Source organism: Varanus komodoensis, unplaced genomic scaffold (genome assembly GCF_004798865.1).
Source record: "Varanus komodoensis strain SLA01 unplaced genomic scaffold, ASM479886v1 scaffold57, whole genome shotgun sequence".
Lineage (NCBI taxonomy): Eukaryota > Metazoa > Chordata > Lepidosauria > Squamata > Varanidae > Varanus > Varanus komodoensis.
In genome coordinates, this window is record NW_025336182.1 from 2,117,666 (window position 1) to 2,133,144 (window position 15,479).

Here is a 15,479-nt window from a genome sequence, read left to right on the forward strand (position 1 = left end):
TCATGTTCTCGGGCGCCCGGTTTTCTAAGATCCATCCATTTTCTGGAAGTCAGTGTGGAGTTTTTAGTGAGAAACACAGGTGGTTAAGTGTTTGTCAAGCCGGTCCAGCATTTTTGAAATGTTTTACAAAAGGATTTACAGGGATATATAAGCTACCCATGCACAGGCGTCTTTCACAAGTAAAACATGGTTTTCAGGAGACAGTTGTTTGGCATTTTTTAAAAAAGCACCACAGCATCCAAAATACAGCAGCACACGGGATTTTCCCAAGCCTGGGCACTGCTCCAGTTCACCGAAAGCACCACTGGGGTGGAACAAGATGCTGCCACACATTCACACTCTCACTGCAAGGCGAGGGGAGTCCAGTGGAGACAAGCCCGTCCATACAAGGAATATTAAGGTGCTCAGCAAGAAGTGACTGCTCACCCCTTCCACTTTCCCCCCATTTGCAACCCCCTCAATCAGCCACAAATGCTCCCACAAAGCATCCTGCATTCTCCTTTCACTCTCCAAGGCAAACAGCACAGCAAACTTACAGTGTGACAAGAAAGCCTCGCAATTCAAGATCCACCTGCCCAAGCGCAATGGAGCAGGCCTGATCCCCGCTTCCCCACATTCTTTTCACGTGCCCAGGCAGGTGGGAGAAACATGAAATTCACCTGCTGGTGAGTCGACACAGACCCACTAAGCCGAATTCAAGTTCTTTTACGTTTGCCTGTCAGAAATGAGTTTAGACACCCGCTCCTTGGCCCCAGCAGAATCACAGCACCGCTGCAACACGGAAAGGCAGGTGTCTGCTACATCCGGCATCACGCCCAGTTCCTCTCCCACCACCATGGGACCAGAAGCTGGGAGGAGCATCCACCATTACACCTGCACTGGTGCTATCAGATACCACATTGTGTGTGTCTGCGTGACCACATTCCAGAATCCCTTCACTTCAGCCCTCAGCTTGAAAGTTTCCAGGTAGAAAGGAAGCAATCCCATCTTAGTTAATACTGGGCTGCATCCTGAAAAACACGACACTCACACGTTATCTCTTCCAGGAAAAAGGCTAATTAGCAATCCTTGGTCCCAGATTAAATATGCTGCACACTTTTCTTCACTTTCTAAACTGAACCTTAGAATCATCTGTGCTTCCAGGTCAAAGGCAAAACAGAAAACAGGCTACCTGCATGTAATCTTCATTGAAAGGAGAAAGAGGTTTGCTTAGCCATCCTAAGAAATTCACCCATCCAGATCCTAACACGAGTGTATTACAGTGGAACTCTGAAGATCTCCTTATCAGAACTGTCTTTCTGCGGAATAATAAGTTTGCAGGCTGGGGTTTGAAATGTGATATGCAGACTACATTTTGTATTTCATTTTTAAGTACTGGTATATATCCCCCAAGAAAAAAAGAAAATAATTATCAGTGTCCTAACGGCTACCACTGTATTTTTGGACCTTGTGCAACCAGGTACCCTGCCTGTCTTTTGCCTTTGCAGAATAAAAATCTTCCTTGGCTTTTTTTTTTGGGGGGGGGGGCCACTTTGTTCCTCTCCTGTCTCCTAATTACTGAAGGGTGACTTCAAACCCCTTTCCTACATTTGACCTGCTTCTTTTGTCCAAATGCAGAAGGCACTCTCACACACTTTCACCCTTCCTGTCACCTCTGCATGAGATACAGAATTCCATTCTCAGCCATTCTTTGAAAGGGAGAGAGCCGCACGTAAACAGGCATGCCTTGCTTCTCCTCATAGCCCCACCATATGTTCACCCAGAAGCTTAGGGCCCTCTTCCAGTAATTTGCATACTTACCTGTTCAATATTTGGGCAGCCTGATGCAAGGGCAAGCACCTTGTAGCACTCCAGATCCTTTGGCCCACAACTCCCATCAGTCCTAGCCAGATAAGCAATGGTGGTGGTTCACAGGTGTTGTGGCCTTCCAGATGTTTCAGCCTAGCCTTGACCCATCCCCATCTAACCCCTTCTTCCTCCCTGCATGGCGTTCGACTTTCCCCAAACAAACTCTCCTCTTTTCCAAACCCCATGGTGAGGAAAGGTCAAAGAGAAAAAAAGAGACTGCCTTTCTGGATACCTTCTTGACTTTAGAGGAGCAAATTCTTTTGTATAGCCATGCTAGTCAGAATAATAATTGCTTTATTATAAAAACCTGCACCCAGAATATGGGAGAGGAAAGGATTCTGGGGTATACAGCAGACATCCACCCATGCCACATCCCGACCCCTCATTCATTAGGGAGACAGGAGGCGGGTTACATGTGGGGCCCAGATCCTTATACCTTCTTCCCCCAGTGTTTTGGGGGGCGTGTGGCGGAAGGCCCTTCTTCTCTGCTGCCCCCTCCCAAGACACTCCTATAACAGGTGGGGTGGAGGAGCGAGGGGACTGGATACCGGTGCGCCCTTTAAAAATAAGTCATCCCATTACATCGCAGTCCTGTCCCATACTTTCCTTGGAACGAATCTCGTAAGGCTTCCGGGGAACTTACTTCAGAGGAGACTCATTGCAGGCTTCGCTCCTTGGGCTGCCAGGGGCGAGGGTCCTACCTCAGCCCCTCCCCCTTCCCGAAGAGAACCCAGGCGTCCTGCTCTCAAACTGCCCCCGCAGAAGGGCCCTGGAGCCCCGACTGCCCTCTCCCGGCCGCCCCACACCCCCAATTCAGGGGGACCTTCGCCCCCGGCCCTTTCTTTGAATGTATGAGGGGACACAGAGAGACGACGACGGCCCCCACCCCCTTACCGGCAGCTTGGGGTTGACCTCCCCCTTGCAGCTGTGGCAGAAGAAGCGGTGCTGAGAGACGGCGGCCGCCGCTGCCGCCGAGGCCTCCGCCATCTTGTGAGGTCGCGGCCGCGCCGGTGCCGCCGTCAATCCTTCGGCTGGAGCGACAACGACGCTCGGCCGCGCCGGCCACTGACGAAGGCCAACCGGTGCCTAGAACGGAGGACCGGAAGAGGCGCCTGGGGACGACGCTCTAGCAGGGAACTTCCGCTCTACTCTAGTGATTTTCCTCCGCTGCCTTCTTGCCTTCCTGGAGGAGGTGGAGGATACCGGAAGTAGTTCTCCGACTGGGGCGAAGGACTTCCGGTGGAACGCGGTTGCTATGGTTGCTGTGGCGGTGGTGTGCAGTGGGTAGGCGTGAGGCCTACTCGTGGGAAAAGGCGAAGAGGAGGGAAAAGGAAGGGAAGGGGGGAGCGCATTAGAAGCAGGCGAGGAGAGTGATCGCGGGTAGGTGGATGAAAAGGCCCTGGGGTGTTTGTGAGAATCATTATTTCGGGTATGTTTATTCCGGCGCTTCCAGACCATCCTGGTGTGACCTGATGGCCTTCTTGGCCCCTTCCAACGCTGCTATGCTGTGATTCCATGATCGATGCTCGAAGCGGGTCTCGTTAATAATAGTTAAAAGCGGTGGGGGTCGTGCCGTCAGGATTTTAAACGAAGGGAGCAGTCTTGCGCACGCTGAGGCAGAAGCAAGCCCTCCAAGTCTTGGCATGCCCCAGGCAGCTCCCGTGGGCGGCAGCCCCGTGGTTCAGGGGCTCAGATGCGCGCGGGCTCCTGAGGGCCCTCCATCTTGGGGCAGGGGGCCTCCAAAGGATGTGGGAGCTCCGAATGAAAGACTCGTGGCCGCAGCTCGAATGAGCTTCCCCCCAACCCTGCTCTGGCAGGGTGGTGCTAGGAATAGAAAATATAGGATTGGGGGGGGGGGCGCTCAGGCCTATAGTATTATCATCATTACATTGCATTTATATTTCACTTTTCCCCCTCTTATGAGGAACCCGGGACAATTTACATGGCTCAGTTTAAGTTTCCCAACAACAAGCCTGTGAGGTAGGCCAGGCATCGAGGGAGTGGCTGGTCCAGTCACCCAGTGAACTTCGCGGTTTAATGGGGACTAGAACCCAGATCTCCCGAGCCCCAGTTCAACACGCTCAACACCATGCCACTCTGGCTCTAGCATTTGTACTTCCTGATGTGCAGATGCTTTGAAGTGCCTGTGTGTCTTGTCTTCTAAAATCAACCCTATGCATAAAAGGGAATGTATGGGCTGGGGAGAGAAGGCCATATGATTACAGGATAAAACTTCATGTAGAGAGATTTGAGGGGAGCAGTAGGAGGTGAACCCCCTGTGGGTAAAAACTAGGGGGATCCTAGTCAAGAGAACCCATCAGGGCTCCTGGGACTTGATTTCAGCAAGCATCCCTGGAAGATGGTGATGGGGCAGAGGGCTTCCCAGTTTGTGGCTCCTTACTTCCAACAGGTGAAGAGTTGGTAATATTGGTATTACTGTGACTGAAAAACTCATTTTTTGAAATTAAACTGTATTGAATCTTTATTTGTTATCTTCCAGTGCAATTGCAGGGGTAGGTAGCTGTGATCTCTCATTGCATAAGTCTGTACTGAGCTACATTTCCTGGCAAGATGACCCAGGCTGAGATCAAACTGTCTTCCCTCCTGCTCTGTGAACATTTTGGTGAGATTGTGGAAAAGATCGGGACACACCTCATTCGTATGGGCAGCCAGCCCTTACGCATGATAGCCCATGACACTGGGATGTCACTCGACCAGGTACACTGCATAATTTTATTTAAAAGGGATACTTTTAAATGATGGCTGAGCCCTGGAGAACCAGGATGCTGCAGTTAGAATATTAATTAGCCTGAGAGCAGTCTCTGCTTGGCCCTGAAGATCACTTTGGGTAACTTCGGGCCTGAGTATCAGCCTCATCCAACTTAATGTGCTGTGAGTGGAGAAAAGTTGCGGGGGGGGAAGCAATCCACTCTTGAAAGAGGGCCAGGATAGCACATGCATTGCCTGTCTTCCCATGCCCCACACCAGTCTTGAGCTCGAGGCACTCGCAACCAAGCAGGACAAGATCCTGCAGAAGCTTTCCCCAGCCAGGCCTCTTCCAAGTCTGGACTGCAGCGTGCCCTTTTCCTGTCCACTGTAAGAGGAAAATGCTGAGCTGACGTGGGTGCAAGTGAGAGCAGATGGCTAGGTTCAAATTGCTCCTCAGCCCTGAAATCCCTAGCAGACCAGGCCTGCACCAAGGATGCCAGAATTCATGGAAAAGGAAGGCTTAGGGGATCCTGAGAACTCTGGATCCCTGCGGTAAGACTTTCGCTTTGTCAATCCATGATTCAGTGGGGTAGTAACACAACTCAGCCTTAGAGGGCTGTTGTGAGGGTTGCTGAGATCAGATACGGAAGTGTTCTGAGCCCATCGCGCACAGAGATACTGATAGGCGCAAAGTGCCCAGAGGGAAAAGGTGCATTAACAGCACTGCTGCCATGGTCAGAGAGACATTTCATGAAGTTCATCCTCTGTTCCTTTCCCTCCTCCTCAAAGTCTTTTGCTCACTGTTGAATATTGAGCCGCCAGGGATAGGAGGTAGCATCCGCAGTCGACACCCCCTTTCCCTCTGCCCTTCCAGGTCCGGAAGGCCCTCTGTGTCTTAATCCAGCACAACCTGGTGACATTCCAGCTGCAGAAGCGAGGCTTGGTGGAGTACGAGGCCCAGTGCAGCCAAGTGCTGCGCATCCTCCGCTACCCCCGGTACATCTACACGGCCAAGACCCTCTACAGCGACACCGGCGAGCTGATTGTGGAGGAGCTGCTGCTCAATGGCAAAATGACCATGAGTGCCGTCGTGAAGAAGGTAGCTGACCGGCTGACAGAAACCATGGAAGGTGAGGTGCACCTCAGGAAAGCCACTCTTGGGGAGCCCCAACGTTCAGGCCTTGAGCAGCCTATTTCCTTTTCTTCAGATGGTAAAGTGATGGATTATGGCGAGGTCTCCAACACCTTCATACACCTGGCAGACACGCACTTTGTCCAGAGATGTGCATCGGCTTCTGAAGAGCCAGAGTCATCGGACATCCCGGTTCCACCTGCACCCGTGCTGGTGTTTAACGAGAAGGACATGTTTGCAGTTCCAAAGCTGAACCTCATAGGTGAGGGGGCAGGAGACTGAGGCTGGCCGCTGTTGTAGTGCTTATATATCTGTTATCCCTCACCCTGGCAAAGACCACATGAATCGTGAAAATAGAAAGGCTGTGCTAAAACATTGACAGCAGTTCTGCAAGCAAAGGCTACTTTAGTTTATCCTGACCTCAGGGAGCGGGTAGTTTCAGGTTTGCAGGCAACCTGGATGCATTTGACAGCACTGGCTGCTGAAAAAGTGTTTGACAAATTATACTGGTGGTTTATCTCTGTGACCTTGGAAAAATTGCATTTCCACAGGAATTTTAAAAATAGATAAGTATTTTATATCTCTCAACTGTGTCACAAGTGTTTCCACATGAAATTCAAGTTTAGTTTAGTTTAGTTTTGTTTTTGGAGGAAGTACAAAACAGGATTGACAGAGCAAAGATATTTTCAACTTTGTGCTTCAGCAGTCTGAGTATAAAACAGCTTTGTACGTAGAATATTTGTTATTCATTAGCAGGTTAGTGTCTTCTTTACCAAAATTAATAAAATGGATAGGTCTGGTATTACTGGACAAAAACTGAATTAATACCTGTAAGCAGTGTAAGGTACCCCAAGTACACATTAACAATTTTGCTGGTGTCCAGAAGCAGTAAAGTGTATTGATGCCTAGAGTTATTTCACAAATGGTTAAATTGCATTATTGGAGGGAGATACTTCTCATCTTGAAAAAACGGACTTCGCGTAAAGTATCTGTGGTATGTGCGATACACTTAAAACAAATGGCGTGCTGCCGGGCCTTCAGGTGGCACAGTATTTTTTATCAGTTCCCCAGACATTTTTTCACACTTGTACGCGGTTGTCTGGCTTTGCCCTAAGCAAAATGGCGGGCACGCTGCACGGACCCTGCCCCGGGCCGAGCATCTAAGTGCAGACCCCAGGCCCAGGACGGTGGCCCTCCTGCTGCCCACAGTGACCTCTGCCTTTCGGCTGCTAGGGAAGGGCAAGAGGAGGCACTCCGATAATACCGAAGAAGACGGGGAACGGAAGGCCAAGCGATCGAAGCAGGACTTGGACAGCAAGGAGGTACTGAGTTTACCGTGTGGGGCAATGGGCCCCCTCTGTGGGTGGACACGTAAATGCATTCCCCTTAGTCCCGAAAGGAAGAGCAAAATTCCTGGCGGTTTCATGTCTCAGGTTGTAAGAGGCACGCTAAGTGATTCTGCTACTCCAGAGCAACTCTTGCCATGAGGCAACATGGAGTAGTGGATCTGGGATGCCAGAGCAGCTCTTAGACTCAGGGCAGGGGTGTGGTAAGACCGGCTGGCCTGCCTGCTAGCCTTCCCCACATCACTGCAGCCTGCCGCCCCACACCCTTTTTCCAGGGAGCGAGTCTTCTGGAACGCGGAATAAGGTGCCTAGGATTGTGCTGTAAGAAGAGCCTGCTATGTCTGTTGGCATGTCTGATTCCACCACTAAAATGGCGCAGGAGACCCTCAGCGGCTGCTCTTCTATTTCATTTTTACTTTAATTTTTCCGGCACGGTGTCCTGGTAGTCCATATTGCAGAGCAGCCGGGTGGCATGCAGGCCTCACCTCTGAGGGCAGCGGGGAGACGGCCGCTGCCCTCGTGCCGTCCCATGGCTAGCAGGAATGGAAGCAGCAGCGCAGAATGAAAAACCCGCCGCACATTCCGCGCAGAGCCACTTCCCGTGGACTCGCTTGATGAACGTGCGGGGCGCAAGAGGCAGCACTGAGCATTTCGTGGCACTTCGATCGGGAGAGCGTCTTGCCGTGCGCCGTCCCCGCCCCCCAAGCCCATCGTGTCTCTGTTGCCGCTCTTTAGCCTCCCCCAGACGACGGGATCTACTGGCAGGTCAGCATTGACCGCTTCCACCAGCACTTCCGGGACCAGGCCATCGTGAGCGCCGTAGCCAACCGGATGGACCAGGTATCCCAACTCTCCTCGGGAGCCCCCGCCCTGGTGGCCTGCCCCTCCCTCCTGGCGGGCTGCCGCTTTGCCATGCCTGATCAGCCTGGCCCAGGCCCTGAGGTGGCGGCCCGGGGGGTGGGACGTCTCTGAGAAAGAAGCCCCCGGGCTGGTGGCCAGTAGGGAGCCAGCCCAAGGACCAGGATGCAGCCCCCTCCAGAAAGGGCTGCACCTCTGCGAAGACTGGGCTGATCCTTGATCGTGCCCCATCCTTGGATGGCATTAAGCTGCCCCCCCCCCCCACGGCTTTTCGTTATCCACGCATACTTGCGCACAACTTGTATACAGATTAATGTCCCAAGGCCTTAAAGCCATTTCAGTTAATGTATTTATAAATACGCACTGCAGTATAAAGCCAACATAAAACAGTGGAAGAAATAACAGCAGTAAAAAGTTTAGAACATTACAACCCTAAAGCAGCCCTGCGTCATGATGCATTACAAGTAAAGGAAAGCCCAGGAAAACAAATGTGTCTTCAAGAGGCGATAATTTAGTAAATGAGGTAGTTTATAAACGTTAATCATGTGCACATTTTCCGTCTTCCTGCTCCAACAGACCAGCAGTGAAATCGTGCGGACGATGCTGCGAATGAGTGAGGTCACCACCTCCTCCAACGCGCCACTCACACAGCCGCTCTCCTCCAACGAGGTGAGTGCCCCCTTGGGCTTCCAGTGGGTGAGTCTGGGTCCTGGGCAGGAATTGGAAGACACGGCCAAGCTGCTGCGACTCTGGCCGTGCGCCAGCTGTGGCGCAAAGAGCCGCGCAGCTGCTCCTGCGCCAGGTATCCCTTTTCAGGTCGCCTCGTTGGCAAAGCTCATCCGAAATGACTGGGCGGCTGAGGCGGGCGTCTGCCCGAGCCGTGCTGCTGCGGCGCGTTTGAGCAGCTCAGGCCTAGCAGCAGCAGGCTCTGGGCTCTGCCTCTTCCGGAGTGGGTTTCAACGGAGCACGTGACGCGGCATGGCCGAGACTGCCCTGGACTCTGGGCCCCCCCGGAGGAACCTCGCTGTGTCCTCAGTAGGACCGGCACACGCGTTGCCCTGCCCGCCTCGAGGGGCCGAGCTTCTCGCCGCCGCTGGGAGTGCAGGCCGAGGGAAAACTTGCCCCGAAGTGGCTGCGGGCCTGAGGGAGAGCGCAGCTGCGGCCAGGCGACTCCGTGGCTGCACCGGGCCTCGCCTCCAGGCCCGCCCGGTCTGTGTGTGGCAAGGTGGCTCAGACTCGGCCTGCTGTCGACCACATCCGAGGGTCCACGAGCGCACCTTCCTCCCGCCAGAGCCCAGCGCTGGGGGGATGCGAGGCCGTGGGCTGCCCTTCGGCCCTGCCCTTGGGCCCGCCTCGCTTCTGTGGACGACTTGGGCCTTCTTCCTTTACCCTGTGGGAGCGTTTTCCCTGGCAGCCGGCAGTCTGTGCTAACAGCCGTTCCTGTGTGTGTTTTGTACAAGAGGCTCTGCACTGCAAAGCCTCTTGCAGAGGCTATTGCAGTCCTATTAGTCACCTGCTCTCTGCTTAGGCTCAAGAGCATTTTATAAAAAAGGCTGCAGAGGGTTTGATTATTTTCTTAATAGATATTCCGGTCACTCCCAGCTGGCTACAACATCTCCAAGCAAATTCTTGACCAGTATCTTACCCTGTTAGCAGATGATCCGGTAAGTAATCCACCTTATGAATGATGGTGATGATTATTAACAGTAGTACTATTTTGAAAAATGTCTCTCAAACAGTCTGTACTTTTTATTCCCTTTTCCTCAGACCTAATAGACATGATGTGTTTTGCCCTTTTTTTCTCCCTTAGCTGGAGTTTGTTGGGAAATCGGGGGACAGCGGTGGTGGAATGTACGTTATCAGTATCCTTTCTGGTCCACCCTAGGAAGAGAACCGGGGGCTGCAGCAGCCGTGGCAAAGGAGCCGTTCTCGGACCCCTCAGAGCCAGCCCTTTTTCCACCCCACAGTTGGAAGCCCCTTCTGTACATGTCCCTTCAAGGGGGGCAGGTGACTCTTAAGGCCTGAAGCACCGGTCTCAGCTGGAGGTCAACATGGCGGCATCCCTGCTACCCTGCCTCCCTTGATCTGAGGTGGAGTTGGGCCTTTTTTCCCCCGCATTTATATCCTGCCTTTTTCCTACAAAGGGCTCAAGGCAGCTCACATCATTCTCATCTTATCCCCACAACAACAACCCTGTGAGGTAGGCTGGGCCGGGAGTCTGTGACTGGCCCAAAGTCACCCAGTGGGCTCCATGGCTGAGCGGGGACTCGAACCCGGATCGCCTGAGTTCCAGTCCCAGGCTCTTAACCACTGCACCACACTGGCTTTGGCATGGTAGGTGGTTTTTTCTTTTTTGGTGATGAGATACACTGAGAAGAGGCGGCTGCTGGCGAAGGCTTTACTTTTCCCGCCTTTTTAGCAAAATGGCATCTGCCAGCATCCCCTCTGCCGCGAGGGTCATTAAGGCACAGGAGCTCGAGGGACGTAGTGCCGGGTGGCGTGGCGATGGCCACTAAAAGGGAGGTTGGCAGGTGGGAGGCCGAGCGTAAGGTGCGGCCTTCGTGTGCACGCACAGCCAGCCCCCGAATGGCGCAAGGCGCCCGCGGGAGGGCTGCTCCCCCTTCGCACGCTTGGGCACTTGCTAGGTGGGGCACCGTGGGCAGCGGTTGCCAGGCCGGATGGGCCTGGTCAGCGGTTCCTCGCTTTCTTAGGGTCCCTCTGGGGAGAGAGAGGGGACGGTGGCCCTGCAGGGCTCAGGGCTGGAATGAGGACAGGCAGCTCCTGCAGCAGCGTGGCCGTTCCCCCCCCCCCCCCCCCAGCGCTGGAATGCTTCCTTGCCTGCTCTCCTGGGTACGGATTGAGTTGCCCCTGGGGACCCACGAGGGGCTCGGGGCAAAGCCTGGCTGAAGGTGGCCATGACGGTGCCCTGCAACTCTAGGCCTGGCCATTTATGTCCGGGGTGGGCAGCCTCTCTGGATCGGTCGCCAATTCATTCCCGTCCCCCAGAAGCTGGGGGGGGGGCACAGTCCCCTCAGAATTGCAGTGAGATGCAACACTGGGGCGGGGGGAGGCCTGCGTTCCATTACAACGAGGCAGGCAGGGTTTAACCCCCCCCCCCTTTTGAAGCAGTATCAGGGTCTCTGGGCGGCTTCTGGCTGTGTGATTTTTGGCCTCTCCGCCACATATCACGGTGCCATCAGATTTCACTGGTGGAGCAGAAGGGGGTGTGAAAATGGCGGCCCACCTTTGACTTGCCTCGTGCAGCTACCCGAGGGCAGGTGACCCAACGGCCTCAGTGTGTCCTGATGAAATCCAGGGGGGGCCAACCCATCACTCAGAAGCCAGCCTGGGACTTGCCATTCCGCCGTCATTCCAAAGCAGGCTTTAAAAAGCTGTGCCTGGGGCGTCAGTTGCAGCCCCTCTGCTCTCCCTCGGGCTTTCTTTCCATGTTTCCCTAACCTTCCCTGAACAGACCTCCACAAGGCCCTGGCGTCTCTGGCCACCGCGACGCTGGAATCGATCGTTCAGGAGAGGTAAAAGGCGCCTTGCCCGAACGGCTTCGGCGAGATTTGGGACCAGGAAGTGGCTCTGAGGGCCCCCGTGCGTCCCCCTTCACTGGGGGCACAGCTCAGCTCTGGAATTTACTTCCCCAAGAAGGAGCCACCGGTCTGGGTGCCTTCGAAGCGGGGCGGGGCAAATCCACGGAGGAGGGGGCTTCCATGGCTGCGGGTCCTCGCGACTCAGTGGTCCCTCCAGGATCGGGGCAGCTTGCCTCTACTCCAGCTGCTGGGGAGCATGGGGAAGGGGTGCGGTCGCACTCCGGTCCTGCAGGGGAGCTGATGAGCCGCTGCGGGCCCTGAATGTGGCCTGGGGGCACCCCGGCTCTGACCCAGCTGGGCCTTCCGATGCGAGCCGGGGGGGCAGCTTGGTGGTCTAATGCGGCCGCAGCAGTCGGCACTGCGCACGCGCCCCACCGAGGGCCGATCTGTCCCCAAGGGGCACCGTGCCTGCTGCTCACGATGGGCCCTCGCCGGAGTCGAGTCGCTCTCGGCCGCGGCGCATGCCATTTCCTCGCCTCAGTGGAGGCCACCGAAGCCCCTCTGTGCCTGCCTGCCTGCCTGCCCGAGTGCCTTTCCTGCTTTTTCCCAGGTCTTGGGTGCCTTGTTCCTTTTGAGCCTCCGTCTCCCTGACACGCTGGGGTATTTCTCCTACGAATGCCCGGTGTGGCTACCTGTATCCTTCCCCCATTCCCTGTCCCAAGAGTTTAGATCTGAGGCACCGAAGGAAGGAAGGGGCTGAAACTATTCTTCCCCCAAATTCTGAATCCGCCTGAGCACGGCCCCTTCAGTGCGACGCGCACAAATGCCGCCGCCTTCCACTTAGCGATTGGGGCGCAAACACTTCACCAGCTGCTCTGGAAGATGCGAGCAAAGCGGCCGGCCAGTGGGAGCCGGCTGGGGAAACAAGTGCGTTTTTGCAGAGACAGCGCCATGTTTAAATGAGCCACTTGGAGGCTTCCTAGTCAAGACACGCAGTTTGCCTCCTTTGTAAGAGCTACGTATGTCCTTCCACAGAGCAAAGTTAACAGAGATTCAAATGGCAGCTCTTTCTTTCCTCCCCACCCCTTTTGACAGAATGCACGCCCCCCCCCCCAAGGTTATTTCTGAAGGTCTTGCTTCACTGTACACTCTGAAATGCATTTTCCGCCATTGCTATGGGTCTAGAAAATGGAAACGGAAGCGGATGCTCCCTCTGAGCTGGACAGTGTGTGAGTGGCCGACTGCTCTGCTTACAAGAGGGAAAAGAGCGTGCGGCTGGCCATGACAGGCCCCTCTGCTTTACTTTTCTCCCCAATCGAGATTTGGGTCCCGCTGTGCCCGCATCTTCCGCCTGCTCCTGAGGAAGAAGCACCTGGAGCAGAAGCAGATAGAAGACTTCGCCATGATCCCTGCCAAGGAAGCGAAGGAGATGATGTACAAGATGCTGTCGGCTAACCTGGTGACCCTGCAGGTACGGCCCTGGTCGCGCTGCCCGGAGCCTCTCCTGGCCGGCCACAGCGCTGCGCCACGCCAGAGCCGTTCAGCATGGCCCTTCCTTGCAAGACCTGCGCGGTCTGCATGCGAGTCAGCATGAACATCGCACGCCTTTGAAACCTCGAGGAACCGAGATAGAAGCAGATCCCTTGCGGGGTCGCAGCCCTTCGGCAAGTCACGGCTGCTGCTCTGCGTGTGCAGGGCAGCGGAGCAGGATAGCAAAGCAGAAAGCCGGGCTGGGCCCGCGAGGGCGGCCTCTGTCCCCAGCAGCCCCGCTCAGATTCAGTGGGCCAAGCCCTGCGTAGTGCAGATCAGGAGGGGCAGCAGCCTGGGAGGAGGCCCAGTATGTCCCCTGGTTTATTCTCTGCCATACAAGTGGCAGATTCCTGGCACCGATTCCTGCACAGAAGAGGTAATATCCTGTGCTTGGGGGTGGCCCTTTGGGGAGCAAAAGCTGCCTCTGCTGGCAGGGGGGCCTGGGGGTGGCGCAAACCCGCTGCATCCCTGGCGGGCCACTTTTCCATGCAGATGAAGACTGCACTGCAGCTCAGGAAGCCCCATGTTAAAAACTCTTGTTTGGGGTTGGGGTCTTCCGCCCACTTAGTTCCTCTGTCTTCAATATACCTCAACCTTTATAAGGCTTGCAAGAACTACAAGAAGCATTTGAAGGCTCAAAGGAACCATTCTTGAGGGATGCGACCTCATTAAAGAAACTTCAGGAGATTAATACACTGATGCTTAGTTAAAAACCAGGAAGAAGCAGTTCCCCTTTTTTCTAATAATACAAATGTGTCACGGCAGGCCCTGTCTTAAAAGAGGCCTCCTTCCCTCCTGCATGAGAGGGAACCAAACCAGCTGCTTTTCAGAGGCTCTTTCTCACCACCTTCAGCTGTTAAAAGCTCTGCCTTCAGGTCCCTCTCTAAGCACTTGATTTTTTTACATTTTGCAGCTGTAATGATGTTGTTATTTACTAATCTAATGAATAGAATGAACGTTCTCCTGTACTCTCTGGCATAACAGGAAATCCCGAAGACCCCCGATCACGCCCCGTCCCGTACGTTCTACCTGTACACCGTCAGCACGCTCTCGTCTGCTCGGATGCTGCTCCACCGCTGCTACAAGGTGCGTGTCCCGCGTCCTGCTGCGTGCGGCCCTCTCGCTTTCCCTTTTCACCCATCGCCGGCCTGTGCAAGGACCCCTCTTTCGCTTCATTGCAGAGCGTGGCCAATCTGATAGAAAGGCGGCAGCACGAGACCAAGGAGAACCGGTGAGTTGCCTGGTGGTCTGAGTGGGGGACCACAGTGGCAGCCCAGGCGACACCACTCAGGGCTCCGTCCCCAGGCTGGGCGCCAGGGCCTGCCCTCGCGGGCGGGTCTGATGCCACCGGTTCCCCTGGCACCCCCTGGCAGGCCGTCCTGCGAGAACGCTTCTCCGGGCTCGCGCAGCAGAGCACCCGGCGGCTGGGGCGCCTGCCCCTCCCCTCGGGGCCTCTCAGCGGCTTGGGCCGGCGCTGACCCTCCCGGGCAGCCCGGGGCCGGTGTAGCTGACGGGCAGCCTCTGTCCTGCGCCAGGCGTCTGCTGGAGAAGTCCCAGCGGGTGGAGGCCATCCTGGCCTCGATGCAGGCCACGGGCACGGGGGAGGCCCAGCTGCAGGAGGTCGAGGAGATGGTCACCGCCCCGGAGCGGCAGCAGCTGGACAGCCTGAAGCACGACGTCAACAAGTGAGCAGGACGGCTCTCTGGCGGCGCGGGGGGGGGGGCGGAGGAGGTCCCCACGTGCCTCCCGAGTGCGCCAGCTGCAGGGGCGGGGGACAAGGGTGCATGAGCTGTGCCTGCTTGACACTTGGTCGCCGGGGGGCGGGGGGAGAGGGATTGGGGGCCGGCCACGGCTTGGGTGCACCAGCCTGCAGGATGTCGGGCCTCCCAGCTGCAAGGGCCTGGCTGGGCAAGAGGAAAGGAAGGTGTGCGCACGCAGGAGACGGGGGCCACGGGACTGCCCTGGCCACGCTGCGTGGCGGGGTGGGAGGGCTGGTCCAGCACTCCTCGGGGGCAGCAGGCTGACAGAGGCGGGCTCCTTCGGTTGCACCCTGCAGGAGAGGCCTGCCCCTTCCCTTTCCCACAAGGGGGTAGCTGGCAGTGTGCGTCACTTTGTCGAAAGCACTTGCCTTTTAAAAATGGTGGCTATTCATTGATGCAACTGAGAGCAGTTCTGAGCCTCTTGCAAAAGCCTCCAGTGGGAAATCACTCCACTCCCCGAAAGAAGGCAGCTTGCCTCGAACGTTCCGTTTCCCCTCCCTTATCCAAGGATCGACGCCAGCGAGATCCAGGTCGATGAAACCATCTTCATTCTGGAATCATACATCGGCAGCACCATCAAGTCCTGAGCGTCCCTGCGTGGCTGCCACAGTCCCGCTCATCTCGCTGGCCACGGAACGGCCCCGTTTCCCGCCACGAGCAGGGCTGAGTGGCTGCGGCGTGCAGAGCACTTCGGCCGGTTGCTGGGGCTCCGTTTCGGGCTCTTTTCCTTTCACTGCCAATAAAAGGAAACAGATCA

The 15,479-nt window shown here is 55.6% G+C and overlaps 2 protein-coding genes across 4 annotated transcripts in view; one reads left to right on the forward strand and one right to left on the reverse strand.

Moving 5' to 3' along the window:
- The window catches only part of RNF115 (ring finger protein 115), a 32,871-nt gene extending 29,931 nt beyond the window's left edge, over positions 1–2,940 (reverse strand). The window contains exon 1 of the mRNA XM_044449274.1: positions 2,743–2,940. Within this exon, the coding sequence (XP_044305209.1) occupies positions 2,743–2,835 (93 nt within the window). The 5' untranslated portion in view covers positions 2,836–2,940. The remainder of the gene's footprint in view (positions 1–2,742) is intronic.
- Positions 2,941–3,088: 148 nt separating this feature from the next.
- POLR3C (RNA polymerase III subunit C) lies at positions 3,089–15,479 on the forward strand. Of its 3 annotated transcripts, none has more exons than XM_044449271.1 (15): positions 3,089–3,228; positions 4,349–4,566; positions 5,432–5,687; positions 5,766–5,951; positions 6,923–7,011; positions 7,771–7,875; positions 8,470–8,562; positions 9,477–9,557; positions 9,704–9,755; positions 11,366–11,426; positions 12,753–12,903; positions 13,947–14,048; positions 14,144–14,193; positions 14,498–14,647; positions 15,231–15,479. In XM_044449271.1, exons 2-15 carry the CDS (start codon positions 4,420–4,422, stop codon positions 15,307–15,309), a joined length of 1,602 nt encoding a protein of 533 aa, XP_044305206.1. In that variant the 5' UTR covers positions 3,089–3,228; positions 4,349–4,419; the 3' UTR covers positions 15,310–15,479. The 3 variants fall into 3 exon arrangements, with proteins under 3 accessions (XP_044305206.1, XP_044305208.1, XP_044305207.1); XM_044449273.1 differs by having other exon boundaries at positions 4,360–4,566; XM_044449272.1 differs by lacking the exon at positions 3,089–3,228 and adding an exon at positions 3,260–3,277.

Excerpts from the sequence above, each read along its gene's own strand:
- POLR3C (XM_044449271.1), top strand. The coding sequence starts at position 4,420 with ATGACCCAGGCTGAGATCAAACTGTCTTCCCTCCTGCTCTGTGAACAT. Across the intron at positions 9,558-9,703 it reads CCCTGTTAGCAGATGATCCG|CTGGAGTTTGTTGGGAAATC; the intron begins GTAAGTAATCCA and ends TTTCTCCCTTAG. Across the intron at positions 14,194-14,497 it reads CACGAGACCAAGGAGAACCG|GCGTCTGCTGGAGAAGTCCC; the intron begins GTGAGTTGCCTG and ends GTCCTGCGCCAG.